Here is a 20357-nt window from a genome sequence, read left to right as displayed (position 1 = left end):
TCTTCCTACTTGGTATGCATTGACCAGTTGACAGGTTCTGCTGGTTTGTATGTACTTTCTCAAACATGCTAATGTTGCTTTCCCCAGCAGGGCCAGGAGTTTTCATCAAGGGGAAAAAAGGCCCTTAATAATGCAGTTCTAAATTGATGTGGGGTTACATTTCACAGTATCCATATTTATATTTACACATATTCTCTCCTCCCAGTCTGTCTAATTATAAGCATTAGATTTGTCTCAAAAAAGAAAAGGCAACAGGATATGCACGCACATACACGTGCTCACATACTAATTACATGTACAGTAACCAGACTGAAAACAGTTATAAATAAAATCACTGTTAGACAGATGTAAAATCCAACTACGGTTATATCAGATAGAACCCTAATATAAAGGCAAAGAATAACAGGCTACAAAAATGTTCTGTACCATCTGCCTTGTTGTATTTCAAAACACAAAAAAAGAAACCTTCAAAAGATAGCAGAAATTGGGACGCCTGTGTGGCTTAGCGGTTGAGGGTCTGCATTCATCTCAGGATGTGATCCCAGGATCCCGGGATCGAGTCCCACATCTGGCTCTTTGTGGGGAGCCTGCTTCTCCCTCTGCCTCTGTCTCTGCTCCTCTCTCTCTCTGTGCCTCTCATGAATAAATAAATAAAATCTTAAAAAAAAAAAAAAAAGCAGAAGTCAACAAGTAGATCTAATAGTTCCATAATTTAGAACTCAGAGCAGTCATTTTAAGAGTCTAAGAAGGCCCTGAGCCCAAAGTGATAATTGCCGCTCAAGAGTTCAGTTGCTAAGCTTACATTCCACAAATGTCTTTGCAGGTATTAACAGGACAAAAGAGCAAGTCAAACTTCCCTTTCTCTGTAGCTGCCAAGGCTGCTTAAGAGTGTAACAAGTGCAGTTCAGCATTATGAAGGGCATGTGTAGACTTAACACTTTTCTTGTCAGAATGCCCAGAAATTGAGGAAAAGCAGCCCCCGTAACCCTATGATTGACCTGAACTCATGAAATATTATACCTTTATTGTCTTAAAAAGTCAGTGTGGTTACTTTAATCCAACTTGATCTTTCTCACTACAGGGCTACCACACACAGTGATCTTATTTTGAGAGCAACAAAACTGGGAATTTCTTACCGAGTTATTCACAATGCTTCCATAATGAATGCAGTAGGCTGCTGTGGTTTACAGGTAATACTACTAAGAAAATATTTTTTTATGGTAGTTAGCAAAAATGTTTTGGAAAACTACAAATTGCAGGTAGATTTTGTTACATATTGTGAATTTTAAGATATTACTATTTTTTAAAAAGATATTACTATTTTATATAATACATTAGTGGGTATGAAATTTTTTAATATTGAATTTTTTATACTATTTTCCTATAACTTAGATCTTTTTTCTCCTCATTGGAATGGACCACTGAAATTTAGCTACAGAAAGACTTTAGTCTTAAATCCAACTCTGGCATACAAAAACAGGGAAGTTTAATCTAATTAAGTTGGTTAAGTTTTCCTAAAGCCTTCTCACATTCTTCCAGATAACTTACTCTGCATTGCTGAAGCATGTTTTCTATACAGTATTATTTTCTATGCCATCAAGAGCATCGTGATGCAGCATTTATTAAAAGAATCTGCAAAAGAACCAAAAGCCATTCATATTAGGCTTGTAAGCCACCTTTGTAATAATTATTGCTGTATAAAGTTGGTTAATTTTTAACCATCAGTCTTGATTCTGAGGGGTTAAAAGAGTGCTCCATAACTGTTTCCAGGGTTTTCTTCCAGGCTGCCTGATACTCATTTTCCAAGTCTGACATTTGTGTTCTGATGTTTGTATACATATATGATCTATGACAACTATGACTGCTCATAGCCAACAATGGTTTTAAGACCTAATTGCTTGTAAGGACCCCTTCCTATTTCAGATATATCATAATAGGGGGAAAAAATGTGCATATTAGGATCTATGAAATGAAGTATTCCCTAATATGTCATCTTGGAATGCATAATTTAAAATAGATATTTACAACAAGAAGATAGATCATCATTGGACACCAGTGCTGTATCTGTGGCTTTAGAGGTGTCTGTTTTTTCTGTATTAACTGGAAAGAGTATCTCAATTTAATTGATATCCTGATATCCTGGCCAGTCATCTCAGAAATATTGCCTCTGGTTCTGAAGAATCAGAGAAAAGGTATAAATGATTTACCTTTTAGCATTCATCACTCTCTTAGTTATTACATTTAAATTGGCAAAAAATTTTGTTCTTTGTCTTCTAATAAAGTGCATATTTTAAAAAAAAATCTTGCCAAGTAAGTCTGTTTCACACTTTAAACCCCTTCTGAACATTGCTGTGTTGAAGTAAGTAAATGGAGTTTCTTGGTTCTCAGTCCAGTATTCTCTTTCATAGACAATGTGCTTTTTAAGAACTGATGGTTGCCAAGAGAAAGGAAAAAAAGAAAGGAATAAATTAATCTTGTGATAGACAGAGATGGGTAATAAATCTTAAGCTAATGGAGTATATATATTTTTATATTGGTTTTGTTTTTATTTCTGTTAGGAAAAGTTAACCTAGCCCCTTTCCATCATTTTTTGGTCTAACTTATCATAACTTATCATTTAAAAGTTTTTGTTTCAAAAAAAAAAAAAAATAAAATAAAAGTTTTTGTTTCTTTTTAAGGATAAAATTTTTTAAAAGATCCTTGTCTTCATCACATGTATATCTATCATTCAGACTGGCAAGAGCTAAACTAGGGTGACCCTGTCCTCCTTCTGATCCTCTAGATTGGTAGAGGGGTATAGTGTTATTGTTCTCATGTTTAAAATAGGTGAAGGTATTTGAGAGGAAATTTACTGTGAGAATTGGCAGTCTCCAAATAAGCCCTTAAAATCATATCCACATGGTACATAGATTATTTTTTTTTAATTTAGTTTTCTCTCTTCTATAGGATTTTTCTAGGCAGCCACAAAGCATTGTTTCCCCATCTTGGTTCTATTCTCTAATCTGGGTATGCAAATGACTTACTACTTGTGTGAAAAACAGGAAGTGCCTTTTTAGGTTCTGTCTTACGTGTTTGATGAAATCTCTATGAAAATATGCTTTTTGTACTGCCCAAGTTATTTATATTCCAGGAGAAAGAGGTTATTAGTGATAACTTTTATACAGTTTTCTAAGATAAAAAGCATTAAAAATACAGTCATTATATTCATGACACTTTTAAATTTTAAAACAAATGTATGGATATCCTGCAGAATACATAAACTGTGGCAAAGTCCCCTTCCTTATAATTTTCTCTGCGGTATTTCGATCAGCATTTATGGGAAAAACAATAACCTATACTGGTGGTTCTCAGACTTAGTATTCATCAGAATTACTTATAGGACTTAGAAAAGAGATGGCTGGCCTTCCCCTCAGATTTTCAGATATAGTAGATCCGGGGCAGCAGCCTAAGAATTTACACTGCTAGCAAATTCTCCAGTGATGCTGAAGCTGCTAGTATAGGTGTCCATTTTGAGAACCACCAACCTAACAGATAAAAAATTTCTTAGAAAGTTAAAGAACTCTACTGTCTTTCTTTTGGTTTGGCAGAATTGGAAAAGTAGATTTTAGTTCCCAGAAATACACTTGCTAAATGTAGAATGTGTTACCTTGCCATGCTCTCTTTCTCAATTATTTAAAAGGGAAGTGGGCACCACTTTCGAAAGACACTCTGTCATCTCTGAGAAAGGCTTTCCCATGAGTTACTGGGAAAACAGCCATCAAGTTATTGAACTGAAGTTCTGGTTTGGGTGCTATGACAGACCTGAACAGTACATGCTTTGCAAAGTTTTTTTTTTTTTTTTTTAAGATTTTTTTTTATTTATTTGAGACAGAGAGCAAGCGAGCATGGGCAGGGTTGGGAGGCGATGGGAGACGAAGAAGTTACCTCCTCACTTAGCAGGGAACCCGACATGGATCTCGATCCCAGGACTCTGAGATCATGACCGTAGCCGAAGGCAGACACTTAACTGACTGAGACAGCCAGGTCCTTTACTCTTGTTTTCCAAAGCAGCACAGAGAGAGCTCAGAATTGACTGCTGAGTATTTTTCATTCACTTTGTGGTTTCTTAACTAGCAGAAGACTCTTGATTTTCAGTATTAATGAAGGTAAGTAGTTATATAGACTAATACTTCTAAACACACAAAACCAGTTGATATGCAGTCTATCATAAGCATGCCATAAAATAGGATTTTTTTATTCCAAACCCCATAGTTCCATGAAAATTTTCCTTGTTAGGTGGAATGTGTATTGAGACTGTCAAGTTAAGACAGGAATAATAATCTGTTTTTATTCAACAAATATTGTTTACCTACTTACTGTTTCTCTACTAAGTGCCTTTGGATACACTGATAAAGCTGTCCAAGAAGGTCCCTGCTCTCAGAGAGCTTATGCCCTAGTAGGAAGGAGAGGCAATAATAACAACAAATAAATATCAGATAGTGAGATGTATAAGAAGTTACAGTAGACTGGTATATGTTAGAGAGTTGACTTTACTGTTGGAGTTGGGCAGTCAAAGGAGGACTCTCTAAGGTGGTGTTATTTAAGATTAGATATGAATCAAGAAGGAAGTAGCATATTCCAGTCACAGGGAATAATTTATGCAAAGACCCTAAAATGGAAATGACTGTGGCTCTTCAAAGGAACCAAAGAAGGGTTTATTGGAGAGTAATAGGGAGGGGAGAAGCAATCTGAGGTCAGGTAAATAGATAGGGTTGGATCACTAGGCTTTCTAATCCAATTCCAGTTTTTGGATTTTATTCTTAGTGAATTGATTGTATAGAAGAGTATAATGTTTAATTTACTTCCAGACTCTGAAGTCTCTCCTTTTGTCTTATGAAAAATTAGTAGTTCTGGTATCGATACTAAGTATATGTATGTTAAGTGAAAGAAGGATGACACAGAAGATCATATATTGTAAGATTTTGTTTATATAAAATGTCCAAAGAGGGGTGCCTGGATGGCTCAGCGGTTGAGTGTCTGCCTTTGGCTCAGGGCGTGATCCCGCGGTCCTGGGATTAAGTCCTTCATCAGGCTCCCTGCATGGAGCCTGCTTTTGCCTCTGCCTACGTCTCTGTGTTTCTCTCTGTGTCTCTCATGAATACATAAATAAAATCTTTAAAAAAAAATTGTCCAAAGAAAGCAATCTATGAAGACAGAAAGTAATTAGTGGTTAGGATTGAGAATAGCTATTACTTATAAGTGGGCAGATGCGATCTGATTGGAGTGATAAAAATTTTCTAAAACTACATATGATAGTAGTTGCAACTTGTTTACTATAAATCATTGAATGTACACTTAAAATGGGTGAATGTTATGGTATGTAAGTTATATCTCAAAGTGGTTTAAAAAATGAATTACAAGAGGTTTGCTAGATGAACGATAAGGTAAATACATTCCCAAAAGGGAGAAATGTTCAGTTAAAGACGAGAGTCATAGAAGCACTTTGAGGAATCTGCAAGATATTACAGAAACACACACACACACCACATATACATACATATGTATCACAAAACCTTGGTTACCTAGAGATTAGTTAAAACAGCAAATATATATGTTGGATAAGAACTGACTATATATTGGGTAGAACTGGCAAAGGAAAAGTAATTATGAAAAAAAGGTTTACAGTTTAACTGCAAATAAAAGGTCTTGATTTTACTTTTGCTCAGGGAGTAACTAAGGAGTGCTCTAACTTCTCTGGATCCGGATAGTCAGGTTTCCTAACTGTAAGGGGATGAAGTGGGGATAGGGAGGAATGCTGGACAAGATCAGTGGTTTTCAAAGTGTACCAAGATCTATGAAGATGCTTTAGCAGTTCTGCAGAAAATGAAGTACTTGAGACCAAACAGCAAAGAATAAATCCCTGAGGAGCCCAATCTTTATCTTTAACCCTATTGATATTCTGTAAGAATTTATTTGGAGGGGGCACCTGGGGGCATCTGCCTTTGGCTCACATCATGATCCTGGAGTCCTGTGATCGAGTCCTGCATCAGGCCCCCCGCAGGGAGTCTGCTTCTCCCTCTGCCTATGTCTCTGCCTCTTTCTCTGTGTCTCATGAATAAATAAAAAAAATTTTTTTAAAAAGGATTTATTTGGAAAAAAAGATTTGGCATTAAAAAGTACGGAGAATACTAAACTAGGTAAACTCTAATGTCTTCTAGATTTGGAAGCCAAAAAGCTGGCCTATTTTCTAACTTTAGATAGAGGTTACCTTGACCAAAATTGATTAGATACTCAAATTTTCATTAAGTAAATCTTTGGATTTTTCACAATTTAAATAATGGTTATAAATACATATACTTAAAAATCATGTTCTTTGAAATTTCTAAGTAACAGATATCTCTAACACTTGTGTAATTTGTATTTTGAAGATATCTCTAGTCAAAGAAAAATCCATCTATTGTGAAGAGCCAGGCAAGTTAGTTATATTGCAGCATTCCCAATAACAAAAAATTGGGTGGTTTTTTTGTTTGTTTGTTTTTTGTTTTTTTTTGTTTTGTTTTGTTTTTTGTCAATACACAAAAGGCAAAAAGAAGTCTTTTTCTTGAATTTTTCAAGTTAAGCATTTAGTACCTTAATCATGCAGAATCAAAATTGCTTTCATTTACCATTGTTTCTGCTTAGGAAGAATTGTTTTTGCTTTTTGTGGGATTTTTTTGCTTTATTTTGTTTTAAGGATTTTATTTGTTTGAGAGAGAGAGAGAGTGTGTGTGTGTACCAGCAGTGGGGAGGGGCAGAGGGAGAGGAAGAAGCAGACTCCCTGCTGAATGTGGAGCCCGATGTGGGACTTAATTAATTCTAGGACCCTGGGATCATGACCTGAGCAAAAGGCAGAAGCTTAACTGACAACTACCCAGGCACCCTAGAAGAATTGTTTTTAAAAAATAACTCTATTTTCCTTGATGATAAGTGACATATACATATAAAATTGGTAAAATACAGTAAGTATAAAGAACATGCACACATCTGTAGTTTCACTACCCAGATATAACCATAATTAGCTGCCAGTTTGGTATATTTTCCTTTAGTCTTCAACTCTTATCTGTATATATTGACCCGAAGGTGACAAGCTGAATAAAGAAGAAATTACAAATTCTAGCATATTTTTTTTGTGTGGTATTTATCACTTCTTGTTACATTTGTGTAATAGAACAGATTCTTTTTTAAAAAAAAATTGGTGACTAAAATGGTTCCGAGACATTTTAAAGGACAGATAAATGAGACAGTTCAGTGAAACCAGATAGCAATGATTTCTGCATACAACTGCATTATCAGTTGCGGCTGACTTCAGGGAAAAGGTTGTATAATTTTTTCATCATTATGAAATGCTTCCACTTTCTCTGTTGCGTGAGTGACCCTAATTATTGCCATATGTTCTGTTTATATAATACATTTCTACTTTGGAAAAAAATGTATATTACTTTTAAAAAGTAACAACTCATTTCCTTCCTTTTTTTTCATAATACAACACTCATTGTAATAAACAGCATTGTTTTGACCTTATAGTAGTTCTTACTGGTAGTTTTCAAAAAGCATTGAATTGATTTCAGTGTTGTCCAGGAACTAATGTAGAAATGATAAAGTCTAACCTAGTACAGAGAACCCTAAACTAGGTAATAAGGAGATCTGTGCCCTCTATGTAAACTTAGAAGAACTCATCTAGGTAAACTCCCTATTGTTTTAGTCACTTTGGAATTATTTTGACCACCTGCTGAATCATGGGCACATTAAAAATGCTTTTTCTTTCCTTTCCATTTCCACTATAACTTTTTGTTTTGTTTTGTTTTGTTTTACAATTTTATTTATTTGAAAGAGAGAGCAGAGGGAGGGGCAGAGGGAGAGGGACAGCAGACTCCCTGCTGAGCTCCCCAGGGAGCCTGAGGCAAGGCTCAATCCCTGAGAGCTTGACCTGAGCCCAAGTCAGACACTTAATTTAACCACCCAGGAGACCCTCAACTGTAACTTTGTAGTCAATATTTTAATACCTTATCATCATTCTCTCCCACATAATAGTTTTCTTTATAAGTTGCAGATGCGATTGTACCATTTTTCTACTTCAACAATCCTGGTAAATCCTCATCCTGTGTAGAATATTCAGTTATTTGTATATGTTTATGTGTTGGGCATATTATAAACTTCTTGGTTTACTCATCTTCACATCTTCCATTGTACTTTGTCACAGTGCCATGCATATAATCAGTATACAACAAATATTTGCTGAGTTGAATTGTTTATTTACTTATCTTTCCCTCCCCACCCCAAGCTGATATATCTTTGGAATTATGAACTTTAATTTAAAACTCTTCCATTTAATTCGTATCTGAATTCATTCATACATGATCATATAAATTTTGTGGCTCTTTTGTCTTCAACTTTATCTATGTACCTAGTATGTGACCATGTGCATAATCTTTCTTAGTGTCAGCAAAATCAGTGTTTCATCAGTGTTAAGAAAAATGTTTGTGGGAATTAAAAAAAAAAATTCCAAGGCCAATATTCTGTATAGAAAATTGGTAACTCTTTAATATGTGGTTTTTGTGGTATGTTTGTTGACGACTCTGCTGGGTCAGCTTTCTTTTTTTACTTCACAGATTTAACTGATCTGACTTAGGATTTATATTTATATGTACCTTTGTGGAGCTTCACAAAGTTATTAGCAAGTTAAATTTTCTGATTTTCTATATGTAAAGAAATTTTTTTAAAAGATTTCTTTTAGAAAGAGCACGAGCAGGAAGAGGGGTACAGGGAGAGGGTTAGAATCCTCAGGCTGACTCCCCACCAAGGGCAAAGCTGAGATCATGAGATCATGGCCTGAGCCAAAATCAAGAGTCTGACACTTAACCAACTGAGACACCCAGGTGCCCCAAGAAGATGTTTTTTAACTTAAAAATCACCAGCTGTTTTTCATCTGAATATAAAATGACAAAGCATTAAAACCTAATTAAAATGGATTTTATGAAACAGCTTCTGAAAAGAAGGAAATATTGGTGGCAGTGAGATGAATTAGAAGATAGTTAAGGTTCAGGCAAGTGGCATTGAGGACTCAAACTAAGGTAGTGGTGAAAGAAATGAGGTCAGTTCTAGATAAATTATAGAGCTGGCATTGACAGGAATTGTCACATGGTAAGCTGTCAGGAATTGGATACTTGTTAAAGGCCAGTCAGGCAAGATAATTGCTTAATGCCATGCTAAGGATTGCCCAAGGGTTCCCACCTCCCTTAGGTTGTTCATACCGTCTTGTAATTTCCCCATGATCAACTTCCCCCATCCTGTCTCCTCTTTAAGATCAAGTTTATATTCTGACTTCAGATGTCATCTTCTGGTGCTTTCCAAGTGGGGATAATGCTCAACTCTTTCAATACAGCCTGTATCTCTTTTTTTTTATAATTATTATTTGCTACCTAATATTTGTCTTTCTTGTGCATCTTCTTGCTTTAAATATTGCCTAATATATAATTAAGTGGTTCATTTTTGAGTTTTTATCTTCAATAGATGAAAACATAATCCAATATCAAGTTAGATAAATACTGCTTTCTTTATAACTTCAGGTTAAAACTAAAAAAGACCTGTATTTATATACTGTTCTTAAAAAAACAGCTCTTTTTGTGGTCTCTAAATTTAGATTTGCATTAATAACATTTTGGGGGAAAATGATCACAGCACAAAGGCTAACATTTATAAGACAGTGCTTAGACTTTTGCAGCCTCATTCTTGTGACAGTATGATTTTACTCCAATTTATTTTATGGTTTACTGGTAAGTCCTTGGATTGTGAAACACAAAGGACTGATCTTTCTGTTCTTTGAGGGACTGACATCTTAAATGGTGCAACTGTTTGCATAATGTACCAGAATTCGTTGAAGAAGTTTGCGGCACTGCCATGGGAATGGTTACAGTCTATAAATCAGGGTCCTAGAAAGCAGTGCTTATGTGAGGTTTTCTTTAATCCCCCAAATTAGACAAGTCCAAGAAGCTTTTCCACAGCATGCTGCAGCTAGTGTTTATATGTGACTAGCATCACAATTCTCTCTTAAATAATCTATCCCTTTCTTTCTGAATGAACATTATACCTTCATGAGTATATATATTTCCATAACTCTTAAAATATTGAAGACCTAAAGTGTATGTTTCTTTAACCTCGACAATTTTCTTTTTTACAGAGTAATACCAATATTTCAAAATCTGATCAAAGATGCCAAAAATCCTTTATAGAATGTAAACTGTTAAATTTATCTGAATTAAAGCATACAACAACAATAAACATCATCAACCTGTGTTATTTCAAATATTTGGCAATATTTTTGAGCTTACTCCAATAGGAAAAGCGGTTGGATTATAGCAAGACACAGCATTTTAGAACATTTTCAGATCATCATTATAAACATCGTTTTTATATCATCATGTTCCTAATATTTATTGTTTCTACTATCTGCAATGCACTAAGCACTCTACACACTTTATGTCATTTAATCCTTAAAAAAAAAAAAAGCACATTATTAGGTTTATAGTTATACACATCTTGCAGGGGAGTTTCTTTTTAAAGTCAGGAAAATTACTTGTCCATGATCACCCAGCTAGGAAGAACTAGAGCCATGGCTCCAGAGCTTTTGCCTGCTCTCTGAGGTATGAGCAAGACTACATTCTCCATGAAGGCCACAGCTCAGGTTTGATTCTCACTTTTATACCTATGCAGAACGTAACATCTGGCATATAGTGGATGATCTGTAATAAACATTTTTTAGATAATTTTGCCTCTCATAGAATAATAACAATAGCAGAACCTTCCAGCAGGGCTAGGCGTATTCCTTATAGCTTGGGTGAAAGTATTCCAGGAATCTTACATTGGAACGCATTGGAACTCATCAGGTAGATGAATTTTTAACAGAGAAACATTATATGTGGCAAGAAGATTGATGACTGAATTCTTGGAGTTAATGGGTCTTTCTACACCGATCTGAGAATTTGACTGCCACTGGATGGCAGGGCTTCCATAGACTTTTTAGACAGTTTCCAAGTAGACTTTGGGAATAAAGCTCATTGGTAGGTAAATTGGAAGTCGTGGCCATGTAAAGGACTTGAAAGGGCATCAGACACCGCTGCTGTGTGGACCAAAGAGAACATTTACTACTGTGGTGACAGATTTGATCCCCAACCCATCTCGGGTCTGGTTCTCACTTTTTGTTTTATTATCTTTAAAATAGTAAGTAGTGAATTGTTCCATTAGTAATTGATGTTTTTATTTTTTCTAGTTGTATAAGTTTGGAGAGACGATTTCTATTGTTTTTTGGACAGACACTTGGAGACCAGAAAGCTTCTTTGACAAAGTGAAGAAGAATAGACAAAACGGCATGCATACATTATGCTTACTAGGTAAGGATTTTGGAGTTTCCTTAAAGCACAATATGGAGTGGTCATATTGTTCTCATTTTGTTCTGTGGATGACTAGCTAGACGTAAGAAAGGACCCAGTCTAACCACTCTGCATGCTACACGCTTTCCCATACTCTGGGATGTATGCATTTTCCGTTCCAAACACCACATGGCTATTCCTGCCTGCATGCTACTCCCCTCCTACTCCCCGCCCTCTCATGGATCCTCTCCAGCATTCTATATCTTACCCATTATCCATCAAGACCCTGTCAATTAACTGCAGTTCAGCACACCTGTATCAAACGTTGATTCTTACCAAGTGCCCTTCTCTGTATGTTCTAGAGATGTTCTCTGAATACTACAGTATTGATGCTATCAGAATCACAGATTTGAAACAGACTCTGGAGATCATCTTATTTTACAGATGAACTGGAGGCCTGGAGATATTAAATCATTTTCCCACTGTGTTACCTACCTTAACTTGCTATATTTTATGCCCATTTTAGAGTTAGGTTTTTTTATGGAACACTAAGGAAATATTAGAAATACGTCCTGCCCTCAGGGTTTTGAAATCTAGTTGCTAAGTACAAAAGTTTAAAGAACAATTAAGTTCTATTGTATGGAGAGGCAGGAAAGACAAGCCAGAACTTTGGCTCTTGAATTCTCTTTCTAAGAGCTGCTCCTTTTCTTGGCTTTCCTGGGAAAAGACAAACAAGGCTAAACAATCTATCTTCCTTGCTCCATTAACAAAAGCAGGAACAAGGTGTGAAGTATAAGATATCATGATTCCAGATCCTCAAACCATAGATCTCATCATTTAATCATCTGGAATTCTCATCATTTAAATTAGTATATATTTATTGGATGCCAGCTGTGGTCCAGACCCTGTAGGGATTCGTGAGAATATACCATGTTAGAAAACTACAGAGAATTTAAAATGTACTCTGAAAGATAAGATATACATGATGTAAAAAAAAAAGATATACATGATGTAATTAGAGATTAACAAAATATAATAACTATATAGATATTTCAAAGAACAAAGAGCTTTTGAGGGGAAGTGAACACAGACTTCATGAAGGAGTTGGGACTTATGCTACTGAAGGAGTAGTTTAAGATGGGCTGGTGGATGGGTGGTAGTAGAGCCACGTGAGTGAATTTATTCAGTAGACATTTATGGAGCATCTGCTGGGTACTTTGCATTTCTAGGTGCTTACTAAGGTGAATAGAAGATGCTTACCTTCTAACAAGTAGAAGTAGAAAGGAATAATTGTGGCCTGTGTGAAAAAAAGGAAAGAATATTAAGACAGGTCTGGTGTGAGATCAAATATTCAATAATGCAGTCTTTTAATGCAGTTTGATCAAAAAGCATTTGCCTGTAAAAATCCTTCCCAACACTCCTCATTTTTAAAACCAGGTTCTATAAAACATACCATTTAAAAAGTTAAAATAGTAAACTAAAAGCTTTATTGTCACAACATTTCAGAACCTTAAGGTGAACAAACTAATAAGTGTGTTGAATTTTTAAAAAATTTTTTAAATCTTAACAGATGCCATGTAAAGGAAGTCTAAGTTGACATTTACTGTTAATGGTACTGCAGGCTATTTTCAATAACCAATACACATTTTTTCTTCTATGTGCTAAGCAAGTGGAAATTTTAAATAATTAATGATATTTTGAACCTGAAAAATACATTCACTGCTGCTTATAAGAACATTTACAAATACTTATAAAGGATTAACCTCTGCTGTATTTTCCTAGGAAACTGTTTAATCTCCTTTATAAGAACAACTTTAATAATCACTTACGAAAGCTATAGAAGTCTATCAAAAAGACCCTTTAGTTATGCTGTATTTATTTTTGCAAAACCAAACTTTGGCTGAACCATTTGTTTTTAGCATGTAGAACAGGAAGCAGCTGTTGCTCTTGCTGTTGTGTACTGAGTTCCTGTGAGGATGTAGAGTGCTTGTAATTTTTTACCTTTTACCAAATTGTTCAGCTGAGCATCAGTGATTAACAAGTGTAAGGAATGAATATTTGTGACACTTGCATTTCAAGCTTCAGGGAAGCAGAGATTATATGCCTTCTGGACCTGGTGGTAGCCCAATCCCTGGTAGTCAGTGCTTGGGAAAACGCTGTTGAGAGTATGAATATTTCTTATTAAAGTGCTTATTTATAAGTTATTAGTCATGTCTTACCCATTCACAAGAAAGCAAAGGTTTCTTTTCAAAATATGAGAATTTTCTTCTGTTAACGTTCCATGCATTAAAGCTTATATTCTTGTGCCTGAAAAATAAAGAACAGGAACACAGTAAGAGTTGGGTCTATGCAGTTACCAGCTAGTACAAATGAACACAAAGATTTTGATTAGCTGTTAGGTAGTGTATATGCCAATATTTATCTTACTCTTTCCTGTGTCTTCTTTTCCAAGAGGAAATTAGATCCTTTCAGATGATCTCAGGGCCAACCTCATGTTTGTGTTCTAACTAATGACCTTTACACACCACAAGCTTCCATTCTTCTCTGTATTTCAGTAAAACACTGGCTTGATACAAGTGTGAAGGAAGACTGTCATACGCTCTCAAATGAGCATTTGAGAGACTTGAGAAGAATGTTTCCCAAAAATTTAAGCGACTCAACTGAAATTTACACACAGGGTTTTGGATAAAGTAGTTAATTAAAAGAGAACTATTTTTTGCTTCTTACAGACATCAAAATAAAGGAGCAATCTTTGGAGAATCTAATCAAGTAAGTTCTTATCTGAGAATGTTTATGTCTATTTTTTTATGTCTGTTTTTTTTTAAAGATTTTATTTATTGATTTGAGAGAGGGCAAGAACGTGCACACAAGCAGGGGGAAGGGGCAGAGGGAGAAGCAGACTCCCTGCTGAGGAGGAAGCCCACTGTGGCTTGATCCAGGGACTCTGGGATCATGACCTGAGCTGAAGGCAGACACTTAACCAACTGAGCCACTCATGCACCCCTGTTTAAATCTATTTTTAATTTCTTGCACAATAAATTCTACGTGACATGAATTCTAAAGATTGTTGAAGATCAGCTTTCATTAACAGTTAAAAATTAAACACTTAATCTTATGAAAGAGGGATCCCTGGGTGGCGCAGCGGTTTGGCGCCTGCCTTTGGCCCGGGGCGCGATCCTGGAGACCCGGGATCGAATCCCGCATCGGGCTCCTGGTGCATGGAGCCTGCTTCTCCCTCTGCCTATGTCTCTGCCTCTTTCTCTCTCTCTCTCTCTGTGACTATCATAAATAAATAAAAATTAAAAAAAAATCTTATGAAAGAATGATAAGCAATGTGATAGGGCAGAAATATCAATAGGTCTTACAGATTCAATACTGAAACCGGTGGGTGGTTGGCACCTAATAGGCACCTGTAAATATTTGCAGAATGAATTAATGAATTGGAAGTCAGAAGACATGGATGTGAGTCCTGAGTCTGCCTCTGGTTATGTGCCCTTAGGCAAGTTACTTTGGTTTCTGAGTCTTATTTGACTAATGAGCACATGAAACATGGCTAATGTAACCGAGGAACTGAATTTATAATTTAATTTTAATTAATAAAAACAAGGTTTAATCCGATTAATAGTGAAATGAAATAGGCCAGGCAAAAGTTGGTCAAAACAGGCTTTTAATGGGATGCGCTCTCTCGAGGTTCCGCAGGCCACAGGGGAGGGAGAGAGCCGGGAAGTCACAGGCTGGGGAGGGCAAGTGGGCTTTAATGGGAGGGGAAAGGGGTTGTGTGTCTCTATGGGGTGATAGGTATTAGGGCATGTTACTGGTGGAATCTGCTTGGGGCGATAACTCCTCATGCCCTTATATGGGGTCTGGGTAAAGTACAGTTCAGGTTTCCTGCATAGGTCCTGTCTTCCCCTGATGAGGTGTCCTCGGTCGGTCTGCTGGTGGTGGGAAAGCTCTGAGGTGGGAGCCACAAGGTGGGGCATCTGCTGCCATTTTGTTGGTGCCTACCTATCCCCCTTGATCCCGCCAGCCCAACAAATAATACTCAACTTAGTTATTGGAAAAGTATATTTAGAATAACTTCAATGTGTAAATCTACTTTTATAGCCATGAATTTTATGAAATTTAAATACAGATTAAATATTTCTAATGAAAATTTAACATTTGAATTTTGTGCTATAAGTATGAAATACCAGATGTCAAAAACTTGGTATAAAAACAGTCTCTTTTGGGACGCCTGGGTGGCTCAGCAGTTGCGCATCTGCCTTTGGCCCAGGGCGTGATCTTGGAGTCCTGGGATCGAGTCCCACGTCGAGCTTCCTGATGGAGCCTGCTTCTCCCTCTATGTCTCTGCCTCCCTCTCTCTGTGTCTCTCGTGAATAAATAAATAAAATCTTAAAAAAAAAAAAAAAACAGTCTCTTTAATAATTTTTATAGCTGTTGGGACACCTGAGTGGCTCAGTGGTTGAGCACCTGGCTTTGGCTCGGGGTGTGATCCCGTAGTCCCAGGATCGAGTCCCACATCGGGTTCCTTGCATGGAGCCTGCTTCTCCCTCTGCCTCTCTCTCTCTCTCTCATGAATAAATAAAATCTAAATAATAATAATAATACTTTTTATAGGTGTAAATGTTGAAATCTAGTATTTTGGATATATTGGGTAAAATAATATTAAAATTTTTCCCTTTTTTAATATGGCTGTGAGAAAATTTAAAATTATGTTGTGGTTTGCATTATATTTCTCTTGGACATTGCTGACTTAGAGAATTATTTTGAAAGTCAATAAAAGGGCAGCTCGGGTGGCTCAGCGGTTTAGCGCCGCCTTCAGCCCAGGGTGTGATCCTGGAGACCCAGGATTGGGTCCCATGTCGGGCTTCCTGCATGGAGCCTGCTTCTCCCTCTGCCTGTGTCTCTGCCTCTCTCTCAGTCTCTATGTCTCTCATGAATAAATAAATAAAATTTTAAAAAAAAGTCAATAAAATCTGTATGAACTGTTTTGTAAGCTACATAGTAGTATTTTTATCAGATTGTTGGGCAGACATGGTAGGCTTTAAGCCGTCAGAAGTAAACACATCTGATCCTCCAAGATTTTCAGATATTTACTGCTTTGGTTTCCTTTTCTTATAGGAAGAAGTGAAAAGAGGAATATATAGTTTAAACATGGTAATAAAAATGAACACTATAGAACCTGATTAAGCCAGGATCTAGAACAAATTGCCACTTAATTTGAACTATTTTTGCCTAGGGTATCACTTTAAGTAAAAGTAACTTTGATTTGAAGATTTATCATTAAGTTGTTGGATTTTTACTTATGCCAACATTTCAATGGGATCAGAGGACAGTTGAAGTAGAACAATGAAAAAAAGTTTAAACTTAAAAAATTATGGTATTCATGCTTTAGTATACCTAAAGTGGGTAACATATGAGTGCTTCAAACAGAATGTAGACTTATTACACTTGGGGAGATAATTACATTAAAAATGTATTATGTAATCTCATGGCTAAGAACAGTGGCATCTCGTTTTATATTTACAGAGGAAGGAAGATCTATGAACCTCCTCGGTATATGAGTATAAACCAAGCAGCCCAGCAACTTCTGGAGATTGTTCAGAATCAGCGAATGCGAGGAGAAGAACCAGGTACTCAAGGCCCTAAAAGGGCTTCTTATGTTTCCTACTGCTACATTGAGATGTGTACATGATATAACTTCACATATACCCCCACACACACATCACCACAACCAAAGTGAGAGTGTGTTTGCATTGTATTTTTTCTTGTCATTTTTTAAATCACTTTTAAATTTCACAGGCTGAAAGTTGTACCAAAGGAAAAATAATGAGAGTTCTTTCTAGGAAAATTAATACTATTCCAGAAAGTGAGGATTTTCACAAATTAACTGTAAATCAGGTTTTAGGCAGCCCGGCTGGCTCAGTGGTTTAGCACCGCCTTCGGCCCAGGGTGTGACTCTGGAGACCTGGGATCAAGTCCCGCATCAGGCTCCCTGCACGGAGCCTGCTTCTCCCTCTGCCTGTGTCTGCCTCTCTCTCTCTGTGTGTCTCTCATGAATACATAAATAAAAACTTACACTAATAAACTCATTACATTCTGTTACAAGGTCCTGTTTTTGAACACCTATATCTTAATGGAAAAAGATACATGAAGAGATTCTTGAATGTTGTTTATTTCTTTCTCATTAGTAGGCCTTGTTTAAAGTCATGAAACAAATAATTTGCAAGGGTGTTGCATATCCTAAATTTTGAACCTTAAGCCTAAACTTGTATGGATGCTTATCCTTGTGAATATCATTTGCCTCATTTTGATCATGTTCAGTTGGGACACACTTTCCCAACTAAACAAAACCATGAAAAGATCAGTACTTAAAAGCATAAATAATATCATAATGCTTGTTATTTGTTCAGGGCTCTGTAGTAGTGGTGGTGGTGGTTGTTTTAATTTTTTTTATTTATTTGAAAGAGAGCAAGAGCATGAGTAGGGGGAGAGGCAAAAGGAGAGGGAGAAGCAGACTCCCCTGCTGAGGAGGGAACCTGATGTGGGGCTCAATCCCAAGGCCTGGAGATCATGACCTGAGCCACCCAGATGCCCCACAGCTTTGTAGTTTACTAAATACTTTAATGTCTCTTATCTTATCCCTTAAAACTATCACTTAAGAAAGATAGTATTCTATTTTAAAAAGTGAAAAAAACTAAAGTTTGACATAGCTAATTAGGTGGCCAAGCGAAAAATCAAATCTGTGTATTTATCTCATAACCTGCTTATTTTTCTAGTATATCTTAGTCAATGTGAACATACTCAAGCAATTTATTAAAAATATAGGCAGGTAGTAAACATTGTTCACTCTTAAAGACAAATGCTATGCAGTCGTAAAGAGTATGGATATATCAAGTCCTGAAAATATAAACTAGTTAGGTAGTTAGTGCATGTAACTTGGAAAAGCCTTAGATAAACCGATATCTGTAATGAGTGACTAAAGAGATTGAAGATATTTGGGGCTTCTTTATTTTTTTTTTTAATTTTTATTTATTTATGATAGTCACACAGAGAGAGAGAGAGAGGTAGAGACATAGGCAGAGGGAGAAGCAGGCTCCATGCACCGGGAGCCCGACGTGGGATTCGATCCCGGGTCTCCAGGATCGCGCCCTGGGCCAAAGGCAGGCGCTAAACCGCTGCGCCACCCAGGGATCCCTTGGGGCTTCTTTAAATGTACTTTTGGTACTAATGTTAGTTTTAATGTTGGACAAGATAATGCATTTGCTGAATTGAATGGCAATTTTTTTTTTCTTCTCTTAATAGCAGTCACCGAGAAGACACTCTGTGTTGGCTTAGCCAGGGTTGGAGCTGAAGACCAGAAAATTGCAGCAGGCACTTTGCAGCAAATGAGTACTGTGGACTTGGGAGGACCGTTACACTCCTTAATTATCACAGGAGACAACATGCATCCACTGGAGATGGAGATGCTAAGTCTGTTTTCCATACCAGATAATAGTTCAGAATCCTGTTGATGAACTTCATGAACATTTTCTATTGTTAGATGTTCATTTGTTTCAGTCATATATGCACATACACACATTTGCATAATGTATAGTTCTTTTGGTTTACCTAATAATTATAAAGCAAGTGACCAAGAAGAAAGATGTTGATTTAACAGTACTTGGTTTCCTGTGGTAATGAGTTTTTTTTCCCTATGTCATTATCAGTTGTTGCAACTATTTTGGTGATTTTTCAGGATGCACACACATGGAGCAGACCAAGTCTAAAACTTGCAGGGGCATTCATAAACAGAGTTGTTTAAAAGCAGTTTTTACTTATGAAATAAGTTTATACAATGTGGAACTTTCTTCTTTCTTAAAAAGTCAGCTCTCCTGGCCACAAGATGGGTTGTCTTGACAGCAGATGGTATTAGTGCATATACGCAGAGTTGGGAAGAATAAGTCCTACTTACTTAAAGCTCAGCTGAACACATGCCACAAAATGACATCCTTTTGAATTGCCTTGTCTTGTTTAAGTGACATCCTAATTATGTGGTTCATATTCTGCTGTATTTTGGAGGTTATATAATTGTTGAATTATGAATGTTCAGCCAGCCATGTACAGTTGCTGTTTGGTTTTAAATAGCATCTTTCACATCCAAGTTGACAAATGGAAAACTTACCGACTACAAAATACAGTTTTAAAAAATTTAAGTTTGGAGGCAGTGGGTTAGTCAAGATTTTTCATATAACATAACTCAGTTGATATGTCACTGTATGTATGCAACTAGTCACATTCATTTTCCCAGTTGTAAATAGCACTCCGTTTATTATTTTTCATGACAGTAGAGTCTTATATATTTTGTTAGTTCATAACAGAAATGGCTTTGCTATATGCAAGTTTATTGGTCTAACTCTAAATATCTTCGTGGCTTTATCAACCATAGCTTAAATTTCATTAAATTCATTGAAAATTGAACATACACTTTCCTACTTCCTGGAAGCATTAATTAACAAGACATTATTTTGGGACACCTGGGTGGCTCAGCAGTTGAGTGTCTGCCTTAGGCTCAGGGTGTGATCCTGGAGTCCTGGGATCGAGTCCCGCATCAGGCTCCCTGCAGGAAGCCTGCTTCTCCCTCTGCCTATGTCTCTGTGTGTCTCATGAATAAATAAATAAAATCTTTTTAAAAAGTTATTTTGATTTCTTTCTTTCTTCTTTTTTTTAAAGTAGTCTCCATGCCCAGGATGGAGGCCAGCACTGGGCTTGAACTAACAATCCTGAGATCAAGAGCTGAGCTGAAATCAAGGATCTGATGCTCAGCCAACTGAGCCACCCAGGTGCCCCTGACTTACTGCATTTGAGATAAAATATATTTTACTATATATGAAATATTCCATTTTTAGTCTTTTACACGAAAGAGGAGAGAGCAAAAGACATTTAAATGCCAGTTCTGTGTTGCTTTCTTTTGAGCCATTAAAGCGAGCATTG

General features: G+C 36.5%; 1 protein-coding gene across 2 annotated transcripts in view; it reads left to right on the top strand.

Annotated features, from left to right (window-relative positions):
• Positions 1-20063, top strand: part of DPH5 (diphthamide biosynthesis 5) — a 36523-nt gene extending 16460 nt beyond the window's left edge. For both annotated transcript variants that reach the window (XM_072834722.1, XM_072834721.1), the window contains 5 exons: positions 1082-1190; positions 11285-11405; positions 14114-14153; positions 16914-17017; positions 18690-20063. In XM_072834722.1, the coding sequence (XP_072690823.1) occupies positions 1082-1190; positions 11285-11405; positions 14114-14153; positions 16914-17017; positions 18690-18898 (583 nt within the window). In that variant the 3' untranslated portion in view covers positions 18899-20063. The remainder of the gene's footprint in view (positions 1-1081; positions 1191-11284; positions 11406-14113; positions 14154-16913; positions 17018-18689) is intronic.
• Positions 20064-20357: the final 294 nt, after the last annotated feature.

The sequence above is a fragment of the Canis lupus genome, chromosome 8 (assembly GCF_048164855.1).
Source record: "Canis lupus baileyi chromosome 8, mCanLup2.hap1, whole genome shotgun sequence".
Taxonomy (NCBI): domain Eukaryota; kingdom Metazoa; phylum Chordata; class Mammalia; order Carnivora; family Canidae; genus Canis; species Canis lupus.
This window is presented reverse-complemented; position numbering and strand designations above follow the sequence as displayed.